This window comes from Hippocampus bargibanti, linkage group LG07 (assembly GCF_051943395.1).
Source record: "Hippocampus bargibanti isolate YZ-2025 linkage group LG07, ASM5194339v1, whole genome shotgun sequence".
Taxonomy (NCBI): domain Eukaryota; kingdom Metazoa; phylum Chordata; class Actinopteri; order Syngnathiformes; family Syngnathidae; genus Hippocampus; species Hippocampus bargibanti.
In genome coordinates this window covers 3,027,206-3,039,279 of record NC_142740.1, presented here as the reverse complement: position 1 = coordinate 3,039,279, position 12,074 = coordinate 3,027,206, and the positions used below count along the sequence as shown (strand labels likewise).

At 39.8% G+C, this 12,074-nt stretch overlaps 1 protein-coding gene across 4 annotated transcripts in view; it reads right to left on the bottom strand.

Annotated features, from left to right (window-relative positions):
- tnni3k (TNNI3 interacting kinase) overlaps nucleotides 1–12,074 on the bottom strand; it is a 28,988-nt gene that overhangs the window by 14,037 nt on the left and 2,877 nt on the right. The window contains exons 4-17 of one of the 4 annotated variants that reach the window (XM_089000742.1): nucleotides 8,451–8,607; nucleotides 8,160–8,305; nucleotides 6,293–6,401; nucleotides 6,128–6,213; nucleotides 5,627–5,724; nucleotides 5,425–5,535; nucleotides 5,238–5,336; nucleotides 4,145–4,283; nucleotides 2,850–2,994; nucleotides 2,657–2,761; nucleotides 1,614–1,708; nucleotides 1,346–1,495; nucleotides 159–242; nucleotides 27–83 (exon numbers count right to left, since the gene is read on the bottom strand). In XM_089000742.1, the coding sequence (XP_088856868.1) occupies nucleotides 27–83; nucleotides 159–242; nucleotides 1,346–1,495; nucleotides 1,614–1,708; nucleotides 2,657–2,761; nucleotides 2,850–2,994; nucleotides 4,145–4,283; nucleotides 5,238–5,336; nucleotides 5,425–5,535; nucleotides 5,627–5,724; nucleotides 6,128–6,213; nucleotides 6,293–6,401; nucleotides 8,160–8,305; nucleotides 8,451–8,607 (1,581 nt within the window). Of the gene's footprint in view, nucleotides 1–26; nucleotides 243–1,345; nucleotides 1,496–1,613; nucleotides 1,709–2,656; nucleotides 2,762–2,849; nucleotides 2,995–4,144; nucleotides 4,284–5,237; nucleotides 5,337–5,424; nucleotides 5,536–5,626; nucleotides 5,725–6,127; nucleotides 6,214–6,292; nucleotides 6,402–8,159; nucleotides 8,306–8,450; nucleotides 8,608–12,074 lie in introns of all 4 variants that reach the window. The other 3 variants (XM_089000745.1, XM_089000741.1, XM_089000744.1) reach the window with 3 other exon arrangements.

The following is a 12,074-nucleotide window of genomic DNA, read 5'->3' as shown; positions in this document are numbered from 1 at the left end:
TTACCGTTTTTTTTAATGGACCTTACCTTTCGTCATGCTCTTGATCTTCCCGAGAGGGGACGGTACAGAAACGTACGAGCCATCTGGAAGACGGCGTCCAAATTGAGATGTTTTCAACGCGGCCGTTTGTGCGGCGTTGTCGAATTTTGACCACTTACCCCCTCCCGGCTGCGAGTACTCGTTGCAGGGAGAGTCATCCGGGCGCTTGTAGTGCTTCAGCAAAGTGACGATGGCATCGTGACCTTGGCGGTTGGGAAGCAGTAAAAAGAAAAGCAGCGTTTTGTGACAAATGCATTCAGCAGACAAATCAGCCCTTTTCCAACGGAGCTTGGGCGCCATCTTGTGCATTTTCTGGGATGCTACATTGCTATCATTGACGGCTCAAATTGATATGGGAGGACTCTTTTAATTGATTGCAAACATTTATGCTTTCCTCTTCAGAACTATTTGAATCATATTCATAACTGGATGAGTAACAAGAAAGCAGCTTCTCCGAATCTGAACTCCGTGAGCCCATTGTTTTGTTTCTGATTTGTGGCAGTTTTTGGACACTAAGTCATTTTTATTGGTGTCATGATCTGGTTGGCGACCAACGGGGGGCGACGTCAGCCCTGCCTGCAGCCTCGCAGGTGCTGGTCGTTTAATCACTGACACTTAAAAGGACACCCGGCACGACCATCCGGTGTCGGTGCATTGTTCGCTGCTTGTTTGCTGCATGCTTTGTGTATGCAGTGCATGTGTTTGTTTAACCTTGGCGGACTTTTGCACATGGTTTTCTTTTGCTACTTTGTATTTTTTTCCATCCAGATGATTTTGATGTTTTACATTTTGTTCCTGCTGACCTTTATTTTAATACAATTTGTCAAACAACCTCCTGCTCACTCCTGCCTGCTTTTTGGGATCCGCACCCGCCATCACCACCTTGCAAAACTGTGACAATTGGTGTTTTGCATTTGACTAAAAATATCAGCCTGCGTGTGTTGGTTATTTTAGATGCCATAAAATGTTTTTCTGATGTCAGTTAGGAAACAAAAAAATGGTGTCGGTTGTCCTGTAAAGCGCTATCTAAATCAATATGTTTTGTATTTTATACAGCCACCCACATTTCAAGCTCAGATAACTCCAGACCATTATAACTTAAGAATTATGTCTTTTTTTCTGATGAAAGAAGAGAGTTTAAGATTTCTTACGCCACATTAAATGTTTATGTAGTCCAAAATCTCAATACTCTGTGGATCCTGCAATTTGAGTGAAAATGACAAAAGCCCTGGCACTGGAGTGGGCACATTTTTGTCTTGCAGTGAATGAGTTAACGACGGCCCCCCACTGGTTCCTGGACGGTTACCTTTCTCATAAGCCCACATGAGGCAGGTCTGCTCATCCTTCTCCCCGCTGGATCGACTCGGATCGCAGGCTACCAGATTCATGTCGGCCCCGTTGTCCAGTAGGAACTGCACCAGGCGGATGTGCCCGTGGAAACAGGCGCTGTGCAGGGCTGGAGGACAACACGGTGCATATCGGAGCCACGCGGCAAGGGATAAACTGTGTCATACTGTTTTTTTTTTGACTGTGGCATTATTACAAGCTAAAAAATAAAGGTAAAAAAAAATCACCTGTGTGTCCATCTCTGCCTTGATGGTTGATGCTCATAGCATTCTGGCTCAACAAAAACTTGACCATCTCCAGGTCTTTGCCGTAGGTGCAAGCACTGAGATAAGACAGGAAGGCATCAGGACTTGGGAAAGGGGGAGGGAGCAGACGCGATTATAATTTTAATAATTATTATACTAACTACAATAAACATAATTATAATAATTATTATTTTATAATCATAATAAAATGTGACATTTTTCTTATGTAATGTTTTTATTATTTATATTTTGTATTTTTATTTTAATATACAGTAAGGCCTCGTTATATCGATATCGGATATATCGATAGTCCCGGTTATATCGATACTATTTCTATGCACGCACGGAGAAAATTATATGCAAACAGGGTCGGATGTATCGATAGTCCCGGTTATATCGATATTTTTTCGGACTCCCTTGAATATCGATATAACGAGACTTTACTGTAATTATTCATTTATTTCAGATATTTAATTAATTAATTAATTGTGTTTCATTTTTCATGTTTCATTTTTGACTTTTTATTTGTTATTCTGTATTTTTAATGCTTATTTTTTTATTTGTAATTTTTATTTGTATTTTGTCTTACATTTTTTAGTATATTTTTTAATGTTTAAAAATTGCATGTTTAATCTTTCCTTTATTATTATTATTATTATTATCAGTTTTTGTTGTTATTGTTATTGTTGTTATTATTTTTATTATTATTGTCATTATTATTATTGTTATTATTATTAATGGGAACATTTATTTTCATGTTTTATTTTTGACTTTTTTGTTATTTTGTATTTTTTTATTCTTAATTTTTTTATTTGTCATTTTTATTTTCTCTTACATTTTTATAGTATTTATATTGTTTAATTTTTAAAATGTGTGTTTTTAGTTTTTTTTATTATTATTATTATTATAATTATTATTATTGTTGTTGTTATTGTTGTTATCGTTGTTGTGATTATTGTTATTATTATTGTTGTTATTATTTTTCTTGTTATTATTATTTCTGGGAACAGGGTCAAATCCAGAACCTGTGCAGTGACGTTTCGCTGAAAATATTCTCCTTGGTGAGACTTTCGGCACCGGAAAGTTGAATAATCTCCTTCACGACATCGTATTTGCCATTGTAGCAGGCCCTGGGGGAGGGGAGATGAAGTGTCAATCAAACGGTGGGTTGGTGAGCAACATGGATCATCGAGACAGTAGAGGCAGCGGCCATTTTACAGGTGTAACGGGGTGTCGCCGTAGATGTTGGTGGCGTGCGCCTGTGCGTCAAAGTTGCCCTGAAGGAGGAAGCGCACCACCTCGGAGTGGCCGAAGCGGGCGCAGAAGTGAAGCGGCACGTGGTCCTCGTTGTCCTGGGCGTTCACTGGACGCAGACAGACAAACAGACAGGAAGATTTATACCCTTTAAATTTAATAGTTTGATAACTTGTAACATTAAAGGACAGCCGACACCATTTTTGTGTTTCCTAACTGACATCAGAAAAACTTTTTATAGCATCTAAAATACCCAAAACACGCAGGATGATATTTTTAGTCAAATGCAAAAAAAAAAAAAAAAAAACAATAAAAATGACTCAAAGTGTCCCAAAACTGCCAAAATGAGCTCGGAACTGCGCAGATTCAGAAAGTCCCACCCCCTTGTTCGTGATGTCACTATTGGTCACACACTGCCTTGCTCCAGAATCAAAACAATGGTGTATCAATAAGAGCTGTCTGGACTACAATGTAGCACCCAGAAAATGCACAAGAAAATCAGAAAAATACATGAACAATTATTTGCCAAAATTTTTAAAATTTGAAACATCCGTGAAAAATTATTTGCCAAAATTTTGAAAATTAGAAAAATGCCAGGAAAAATATTAGCCAAAATTTTGAAAATTTGAAACATCCGTGAAAAATTATTTGCCAAAATTTTGAAAATTAGAAAAATGCCAGGAAAAAAATATTTACAAAAATTTGGAAAATTAGAAAAATGCCAGGAAAAATATTTGCCAAAATTTTGAAAATTTGAAACATCCGTGAAAAATTATTTGCCAAAATTTTGAAAATTAGAAAAATGCCAGGAAAAATATTTATAAAAATTTGGGAAATTGGAAAAGTGCCAGGAAAAATATTTGCCAATGTTTTGAAAATTAGAAAAAATGCCAGGAAAAATATTTACAAAAATTTGGAAAATTAGAAAAATGCTAGGAAAAATATTTGCCAAAATTTTGACAATTTGAAACATCCGTGAAAAATTATTTGCCAAAATTTTGAAAATTAGAAAAATGCCAGGAAAAATATTTACAAAAATTTGGGAAATTAGAAAAATGCCAGAACAATTATTTCCAAAATTTTGAAAATTAGAAATAATAATATACCATTCCAAGGTCCCCATAAAACATAATTTTCGACTAACTAAGCCTTGAAACTACACAAAATATACCTTATTTTGTTGAGAGGTTTAATCAGAACAAACCTGCCTCACACCTAAAAGGATTTACCCTCACTGTAACTGACACTGAAAGTCTTACCGTTCGCTTTTCCGCCTTCCCCAACCAGAAGCGCAATGATGTCAAGGAAACCCTTGGCGGCGGCCAGATGAAGCGGACGGTCGCCCACCTCGCCGCTGGCGTTTACGTCAGCGCCGAACTTGAGCAGCAGTTTGGTGAGCTGGTCATAAAAGATACGACGGAATAATAATAATAATTCATACGTATCATTCGGTCCTCAATGGACAACGGTGAAAGACCGTGAAGTAAAAATCGATCGGAATTACAGTGATACGAACAATTACGAACTTAAATGGTTCCCAGACAGAGTGTGTAAGGCGAAAAGTGTGTATCCCAAAAATTTATTTCCCATAGGAAACCATTAAAATGAGAATAATCTGTTCCCAGCTCCCCATAAAACATAATTTTCTCATTGTCTAAGCCTTAAAACTACCCAAAGTTTATTTTATGTATAATAAATGCGCTATGGTATTATAATGAAAGAAATAAACAGTACTGTATAATAACGTTGTTTTATTGACCTTTGTGATGGTCGTTGATGGCTTGATGGAATGGAGTGGCCGGTTTCCTCAGCATTAAACACTTGATGAGGAACCTAACCTTCTTCTTTCAACATCTTGAGGAATGACAATAATAATAATAATAATAATAATAATAATAATAATAATAATAATAATAATAAATTACATTACATTTTAAGCGCCCTTCAAAGCTCTCAAGGACTGATAGCTTTTTGCATCAAGTGTACAGGCTTGCGCGGGTTATTTATTTGTGGAGCCTGATTGATGGGATATTTTAACCTTGCAGTCTACCCTCTGCGTTTGAACGATCAAAATTGAAACTCTCTCACTGTCGTCTTAATGTTTAAACCACCTCCCCTCACTGCTGCGTTCTTGACCAATCACGTGGCTTTAACCGAAGTCTGGGGGCGGGGAATAGAGGACAAGAACAGTCGGCTGCCATTTTCTTGTTAGAAGACACATCACCCATTGAGGAAGCTCCGTGTGTATCCCGAAAAAGGTTCGTATGCCAAGGTAAAATTTTCATACATTTAATGTTCGTAAACCGAAAAGTTCGTAAGCCAAGGGGTTCGTAAACCGAGGTATCACTGTACCTGCTCGTTGCCGTTATAGGCGGCGATATGAAGCGGGGTGAAAAAAACAGCATCCTGGACATTAACGGAAGCTCCGTGCTGGAGGAGAATATCAGTCGCCTGCGCACACACACACACACGCCTTCTGTCAGCTAAGCCGGCGAAAAAGGCCGCAAACAGATTCTATCCCACCATGGCGCTCTCTCACCTCCATGTGTCCGGCCAAGGTGGCGACGTGCAAGGCGGTGAGGGCTCCGTAGCCAAGCTGCTGCACATCTGAACCTCCGTGCAGGAGGGCGGTGAGCAGCTCGCCGTTATCCTAACAACCATGCAGCCAAAAATAAATTTAAAAAAGTGACATTTCAACAGTTGTCCGTCTTTCGGGTCGAACGACATGCATTTGGGTTTACCTTATAGGCAGCCAAGTGGAGTGCAGTGAATCCATTTTTGGTCAGTCTGGAAGGACGGAGACCTTTGACCATCAGAGAACTGATGTGTCCCTTGTTACCTGGATGATATGCAGTGATACCTCAGCTCACGAGCTTAAATGGTTCCCAGAAAGTGTGTGTAAGGTGAAAAGTTCATCTACCGAACATTTATTTCCCATAAGAAACCATTAAAAATGAGAATAATCCGTTCCCAGGTCCCCATAAAACATAATTTTCTACTAAATAAGCCTTAAAACTACACAAAATATACCTTATTTTATGTATAATAAATGTGTTATGGTATTGTAATTAAAGAAATAAATGAACAGCCCAAAAAAAAGAGCACAGGTGAAAATATGAATTGGCTTGGAACCGGGTCGACTTTAAAACCAACATGTTGTCCTCAAATAAATCCCGAGTAATCTGTCCTTCATAGTGTTTTGTTGACAAGTTATTAATAGAAAATGGACGACCCCTGCATACCTTTACACACACAGCAGAGATGGAGCAACGACAGGCCTTTCTCAGTCCGGTAGTTCAAGTTCACCTTCTGAAACGCTTCGTCTGAGCTGAGTCACAAAGAGGAGATGTTTTTCTTTCAGTTATTTTTCTTAATCAATAGCTAGGAAAGTATGAAAAATAGACGACCTGAATGCGAGTTTGAGGTCCACGAGCTCGCCATCTTTAAGCTGTAGGTCGTCTTCCAGCTTCTCCAGAATCACCGAGTACGACTCGCTCACCTTTTTCTTCCACTCGTCTTTAAAAAAATGACTTTTTCTTTGGTTATTCATACCAGTTTACAATACATAAACAAGACAAATAATTATACATTTGCAAGACGAATGTCGTTAAAAATAATCAACACAGAATTAAAAATGGGGAGGTTCGTCATTTTTTTTTTTTTTTCAAAATGGCGTAACGTTCAATTACATTCGGTTCAATAGTCATTCACACACACTTACCGGTTTAGCTTGGAGTTGCTAATGAACGTAAAAAGCAAACAACTTATAGAATTTTAGCGGTAATCAGGATTTTTAATGCCGCAATTAAATTTTACCTGACTACCATTGTTTCCGTTTAAAACACTTGGATGAAGCATTTTATATACTAGTCAGCCAATCACCAGGGGGCAGTAGCGCCCGACTCAGTTATGACAAGAGCAGAAAGTACAGCAAAAAAAAAGGATGACAAAAATTGTTGCATTGACGAAATCGTGACCCAAAAAGCCATCAAAATCTGTTATTTGGATTTACAGTGATACCTTGGCTTACAAATTTAATTGGTTACCAGTCAGTATGTAAGGCGACAAGTGTGTATCCCAAAAATTAATTTACCATAGGAAACCATTAAAATGAGAATAATCCATTCCCAGGTCCCCATAAAACATAATTTTCTACTTTATAAGCCTCAAAACTACATAAATTATACCTTATTTTATTTATCATAAATGTACTATGGTATTATAATTAAAGAAATAAACTGTACTGTATAATAAAGTGGTTTTATTTACCTTTGTGATGGTTGTTGATGGCTTGTTGGAATGGAGTGGCCGGTTTCATCAGTATTAAACACTTGATGAGGAACGTAGCCTTCTTCTTTCACCATCTTGAGGAATGAGACCTTTTAGGTGCTTTCTCTGCGATAATTTTACCTTGTTCCTCATCAACTGTGTTCTGTTTAGCTGGGTTGATAGCTTTTTGCATCAAGTGTACAGATGGCTTGTGCAGGTTATTTGCGGAGCCTGATTGATGGGAATTTTAACCTTGCAGTCTACACTCTGCTTTTGAACTGTCAAAGTTGAAACGAGTCCAAATTTCACTGTTTTCTATCCATTATGTCACTCTCTCTCTCTGTCGTCTGCCTGTCTCTAATGTTTAAACCACCTCCCCTCACTGCTGCGTTCTTGACCTATCACGTGGCTTTAACCGAAGATTGGGGGCGGGGATTAGAGGACAAAAAAAATGTCGGCAGCCATTTCTTTTAAGAGAACAGGCTCGTTCGCGAATGACACATCACTCATTGCGGCAGCTCCGTGTGTATCCCGAAAAATAGTTCGTATGCCAAGGTAAAATTTTCAAAAATTTAGGTAAACCGAAAAGTTCGTAAGCCAAGGGGTTCGTATACCAAGGTATCACCGTATTTCAAATTTAGGGCAAATTAAGTAAAAAAAAAAGAAAATAGTTTATTTATTAAGATATCATCAAATATTTTGATGCTAAAATGATAATCCACTGCTTTCATTTTGCAGCCGAAAACTGTTCATGGGTGATTGAAAATCACTTCAGTAAAAAAAATAACTGTTTCCACGATGACTAAAACTCGATAAAATCGACCCAAATGATGATGAATATAATTTGAGCATCATTGTGAGGAATCTCAAAAACAAGAACAAGCCCGAGTCTCAGAACAATGTGTGGCAGACCTATAAACCACTCACCCACCGCGCTGCTGTCACCGAATCAATCACATCCCAAACACACAAAATCTCTCATCCGACAATCTTTTATTCTCTTACCTGTACACGTCTGCGATGGTCTGGATTTGTAGTTCCCCATTTGATGAGTCGAATCCCGTACGTGGGTAGCAAACAGGCCGTCAGTCATACAATCGCTCCCTCGACCACAATTGCTCCAGATAAAGAAGGGATCATGGCGGCAGGGCTAAAAATAATAACAGCCAAACAAACTCAGACAACTGATCTGCCTTCATCGCCGTGACACGCGAGTGTGTGTGTGTGTGAGAGTGTGTGTGTGTGTGTGAGAGAGCATAACATAGGTGTGTTATGAGGTCATATTTCAATTTCAACGTGATAGGGTTCTTCTGGATTTCCACATCTTTGGATAGCTGCGGTGAAAACAGATCAATAATCTCGCCAAAGTACACTTCAGTCAGGCAGCAGCGGCCTAAAATCAAGTGGTGGGCTGTGAGGGCCTGCAAGGCCTTCTCTGCTAGCCTAAAAATATCTGAATCACAGACCAATGTGAATTTTATTGCGTCCATGTGTAACTGGAGGGTATATTGTCATTGGTTGCCATGACAACAAAAATATAATTTATTTGGTCTTGTTCTGTAAAAGTGTTTCTATGCGAACTTTATACGTGTTTTTTTTTTTTTTAATTGTCTTCAATACTTTATTTAGAATGTTTTGTCATTATCACGTCCGCTTCATGTGTTTCGATGTACGAGAGTAACCCAGGCACTGGAAACGTCAGTTTTTGCAAATTATGATTGGTTCGCCAATCGTAGCCACAAGGGATAATAATAATAATAAATTTTATTTATAAGTGCCTTTTCAAAACTCTCGACGACACTTTACAGCAACAGGATATCTTTTTCTGCGGGTGAGCAGCGGCAGCCACACGCGCCGGCGTTCACTCAACCCGGAAGTAACATAAAGTAATTAAAAAAAATAATAATAATAAATACAGTAAAATCTCGTTATATCGATATTCAAAGGAGTCCGAAAAAATATCGATATAACCGGGACTATCGATATATCCGACCCTGTTTGCATGTAATTTTCTCCGTGCGTGCATAGAAATAGTATCGATATAACCGGGACTATCAATATATCCGATATCGATATAACGAGACTTTACTGTAATATGACAACACAATGACACAGAGTCATTCATAAAACATAATTTTGTAGCCATCTAATTAGCTCGATAGCTATATGGCTAATAGTCAGTTTACTAGCTAGATAGCTACATAGCTAATAGTCAGCTAACTGGCCAGAAAGCTATATCGCTAATAGATAGCCAGCCAACTAGCCAGCCAGCTATATCGCCAATAGATAGCCAGCTAACTAGCTAGATATCTATATAGCTAATAGATAGCCAGCCAACCAGCTAAATAGCTATATCGCCAATAGATAGTCAGCTAACCAGCTAGATATCGATATAGCTAATAGATAGCCAGTCAATGAGCTAGATAGCTAATAGCCAGCCAATGAGCTAGATAGCTATATAGCTATGGCGATTTAGTTCAACTATAGATAAGCGCATACTGGCTAGAGATAGCACACTGTATCTGTAGCAAGCTGCATAAGCAAGTACATATATTGTTGTTTATTTAATCGTGGTTTTGTCAACCCACAATGGTTGAAGAAGGAGAATGGATTTGGGAGCAGATATACCGTTCAAGTCATTTTCAAAACTGACTTTTGAAGAATAGATGATCATAAAGAAAGACAATTCCGAAGTTAGCAAAAATAGCAAATCATTTTATGAGGTTATCATGAATCCACACGTTCATAGTAAAAAAAAAAAAATCCAACAGTTTAATGACAGTATTTCTTAAATGACAACCGACGTCACTTTTTTGTTTCTTAACTGACATCAGAAAAACGTTTTATAGCATCTAAAATACCCAAAACACGCAGTATGATATTTTTATTCAAATGCAAAACACCAATAAAAATGACTTAAACTGTCCAAAATCTGCAAAAAATTGAGCTGCTGATTGGGCATTTTCAGAAAGTCCCGCCCCCAGTTTGTGACGTCACGCCAAGACGTCTTGCATTGCTTGAGAATCAAAACAATGGCTTCAGATTCGGAGAAGATGCTTTCTTGTTACACCTCCAGTTATGAATATGATTCAAATAGTTCTGAAGAGGAAAGCATACATGTTTGCAATCGATTAAAGGATTTATTCCATGCCATTTTGAGGCAACATTGGGGAGAAACGATCACCAGAAAAGAGGCGCAAAATGGCGACCTCCTGTGGCCACCTCTGTTTCCACAGGCTGATAAATTCCTTATATGGAGCTTAGATGCCCTCTTCTGGTGGCTTTTGGGTGCAACACAAGGTTTTCAGACCAAAGAATACAGCAAAATACATTGACGTGATGGAAGGACTGCTACAACGTGTCTTTTTTTCAGTCAGAGGGCGTTCCTTTAGTGACGTCACGTACGGACTTGTCACCAACTCAAAAACAAGACTTCCTGAATAATCAGCGCGAGTCTTAAAACGTAAAATATAGCTATATGCGGTGGAATCTTATTAAAATACGTTCAGTAGAAGTCATTTGAAGACATTTAAAAAAATTATGGACACAACTTGTCCGGAGACGTCGGTTGTCCTTTACGTTTCTTCAAGTCACAAGTTATTTCCTGCCCAATGGCACCCTCTAGTGGGTGTGTAGTAATATCACACCACATTCCCAGCTGATTGATTCAGACATAGTACTACTGAAGGCCATGCACGGCCCGCCATTGCTCAAAGCGCTCTAGTTGATGAAAGATGTTAACAGTTTTCCCTCTTGCCCAAAGTCCACTTCACCTCCAACTCCGAAGCAGATACATTTTGATGTCTACAAAGGAACTGTGAACCACTTCCTGATCTCCGTGTGATGTCATCATAGAGTCCCTTCCGGAAGTCCAACATCCCCCGCAGATTTTTCCATCGCAGAGCTTCATCGATGGATATTCGTTTGACGTCATTGGGTAAAACGAAGGCGCGTCCGTCCAGGATCGCTCGCAACATATCTAGCGACGCCGAGAACGAGCGTTCTGGGTCCTCGCAAACGGGAAACAAACAAGCGTTCCATAAACTAAAACCGGGCGCATCGCCGGAGAAGCGGAAGTCATTGGCGTCCAGTCCCCAGAGGGATGCGCAGGTTTCAAGCGTCACGCCGAAAAAAGTCAACGTCTCCATCGAGGCGGACGCTGTCGCGCAACTTTTTAAGTCGTCGTTAATTCCGAAGGCCACGGTTACAAACCCAATTCGATCCTGATTGGTCACGCATAGCGAGTGTATAAAGACCCCATCCGGCACAGAGGCACCGGGACTGACCAGGCAGTTGCTCACCACCGAATCCCGACCGACGGACGCGGATTCTCCCAGTCTGGAATACTCCACCACCGACCCGGACGCCACAAAGCAATTCGAACTTAGGACGCTGTGCATGACGCAAAACGCCGCATCGGGCTTTGCTAAGGGCACACTGAACGCAGAAGAACGAAGACCCAGTTGGTTCTTCAGACCATCATCCTGGGTCAGATGGTAAAGGTATTCCGTCAAGGTCCCGATGTGGTAAAATTTGGAGTTATTCAATAGGATCACGTTAAGCGGCGTCCCGCGAAGGAGCTGGAAAATTTTCTGGCGGATTTCCACCAGGCCGTCTTTCTCTTTGGCGACGTTGGCCGTGTTGCGGGTATATTCCACGGACGCTTGAGGACCTAACGCCTGAAGGAAATCGCCGTACGCGTCAATCTCGCACTCCAACGGTCCGACTTCCTTGAGTATATCCAGGAGACGCTGCGACGTAGCAAAGTCCACGTAGTACATACTGTCCGTGTAGACGAACTCGGCATCGGAAACGGGGAAACAATCGCTGGTCTTTTGACAAATGGCGCCCGTTTGTCGCATGGTATCAACGCTGGGTTTGTGAAGGAAACGCAAGCAAGTACCAGTTTCCATTTCAGAC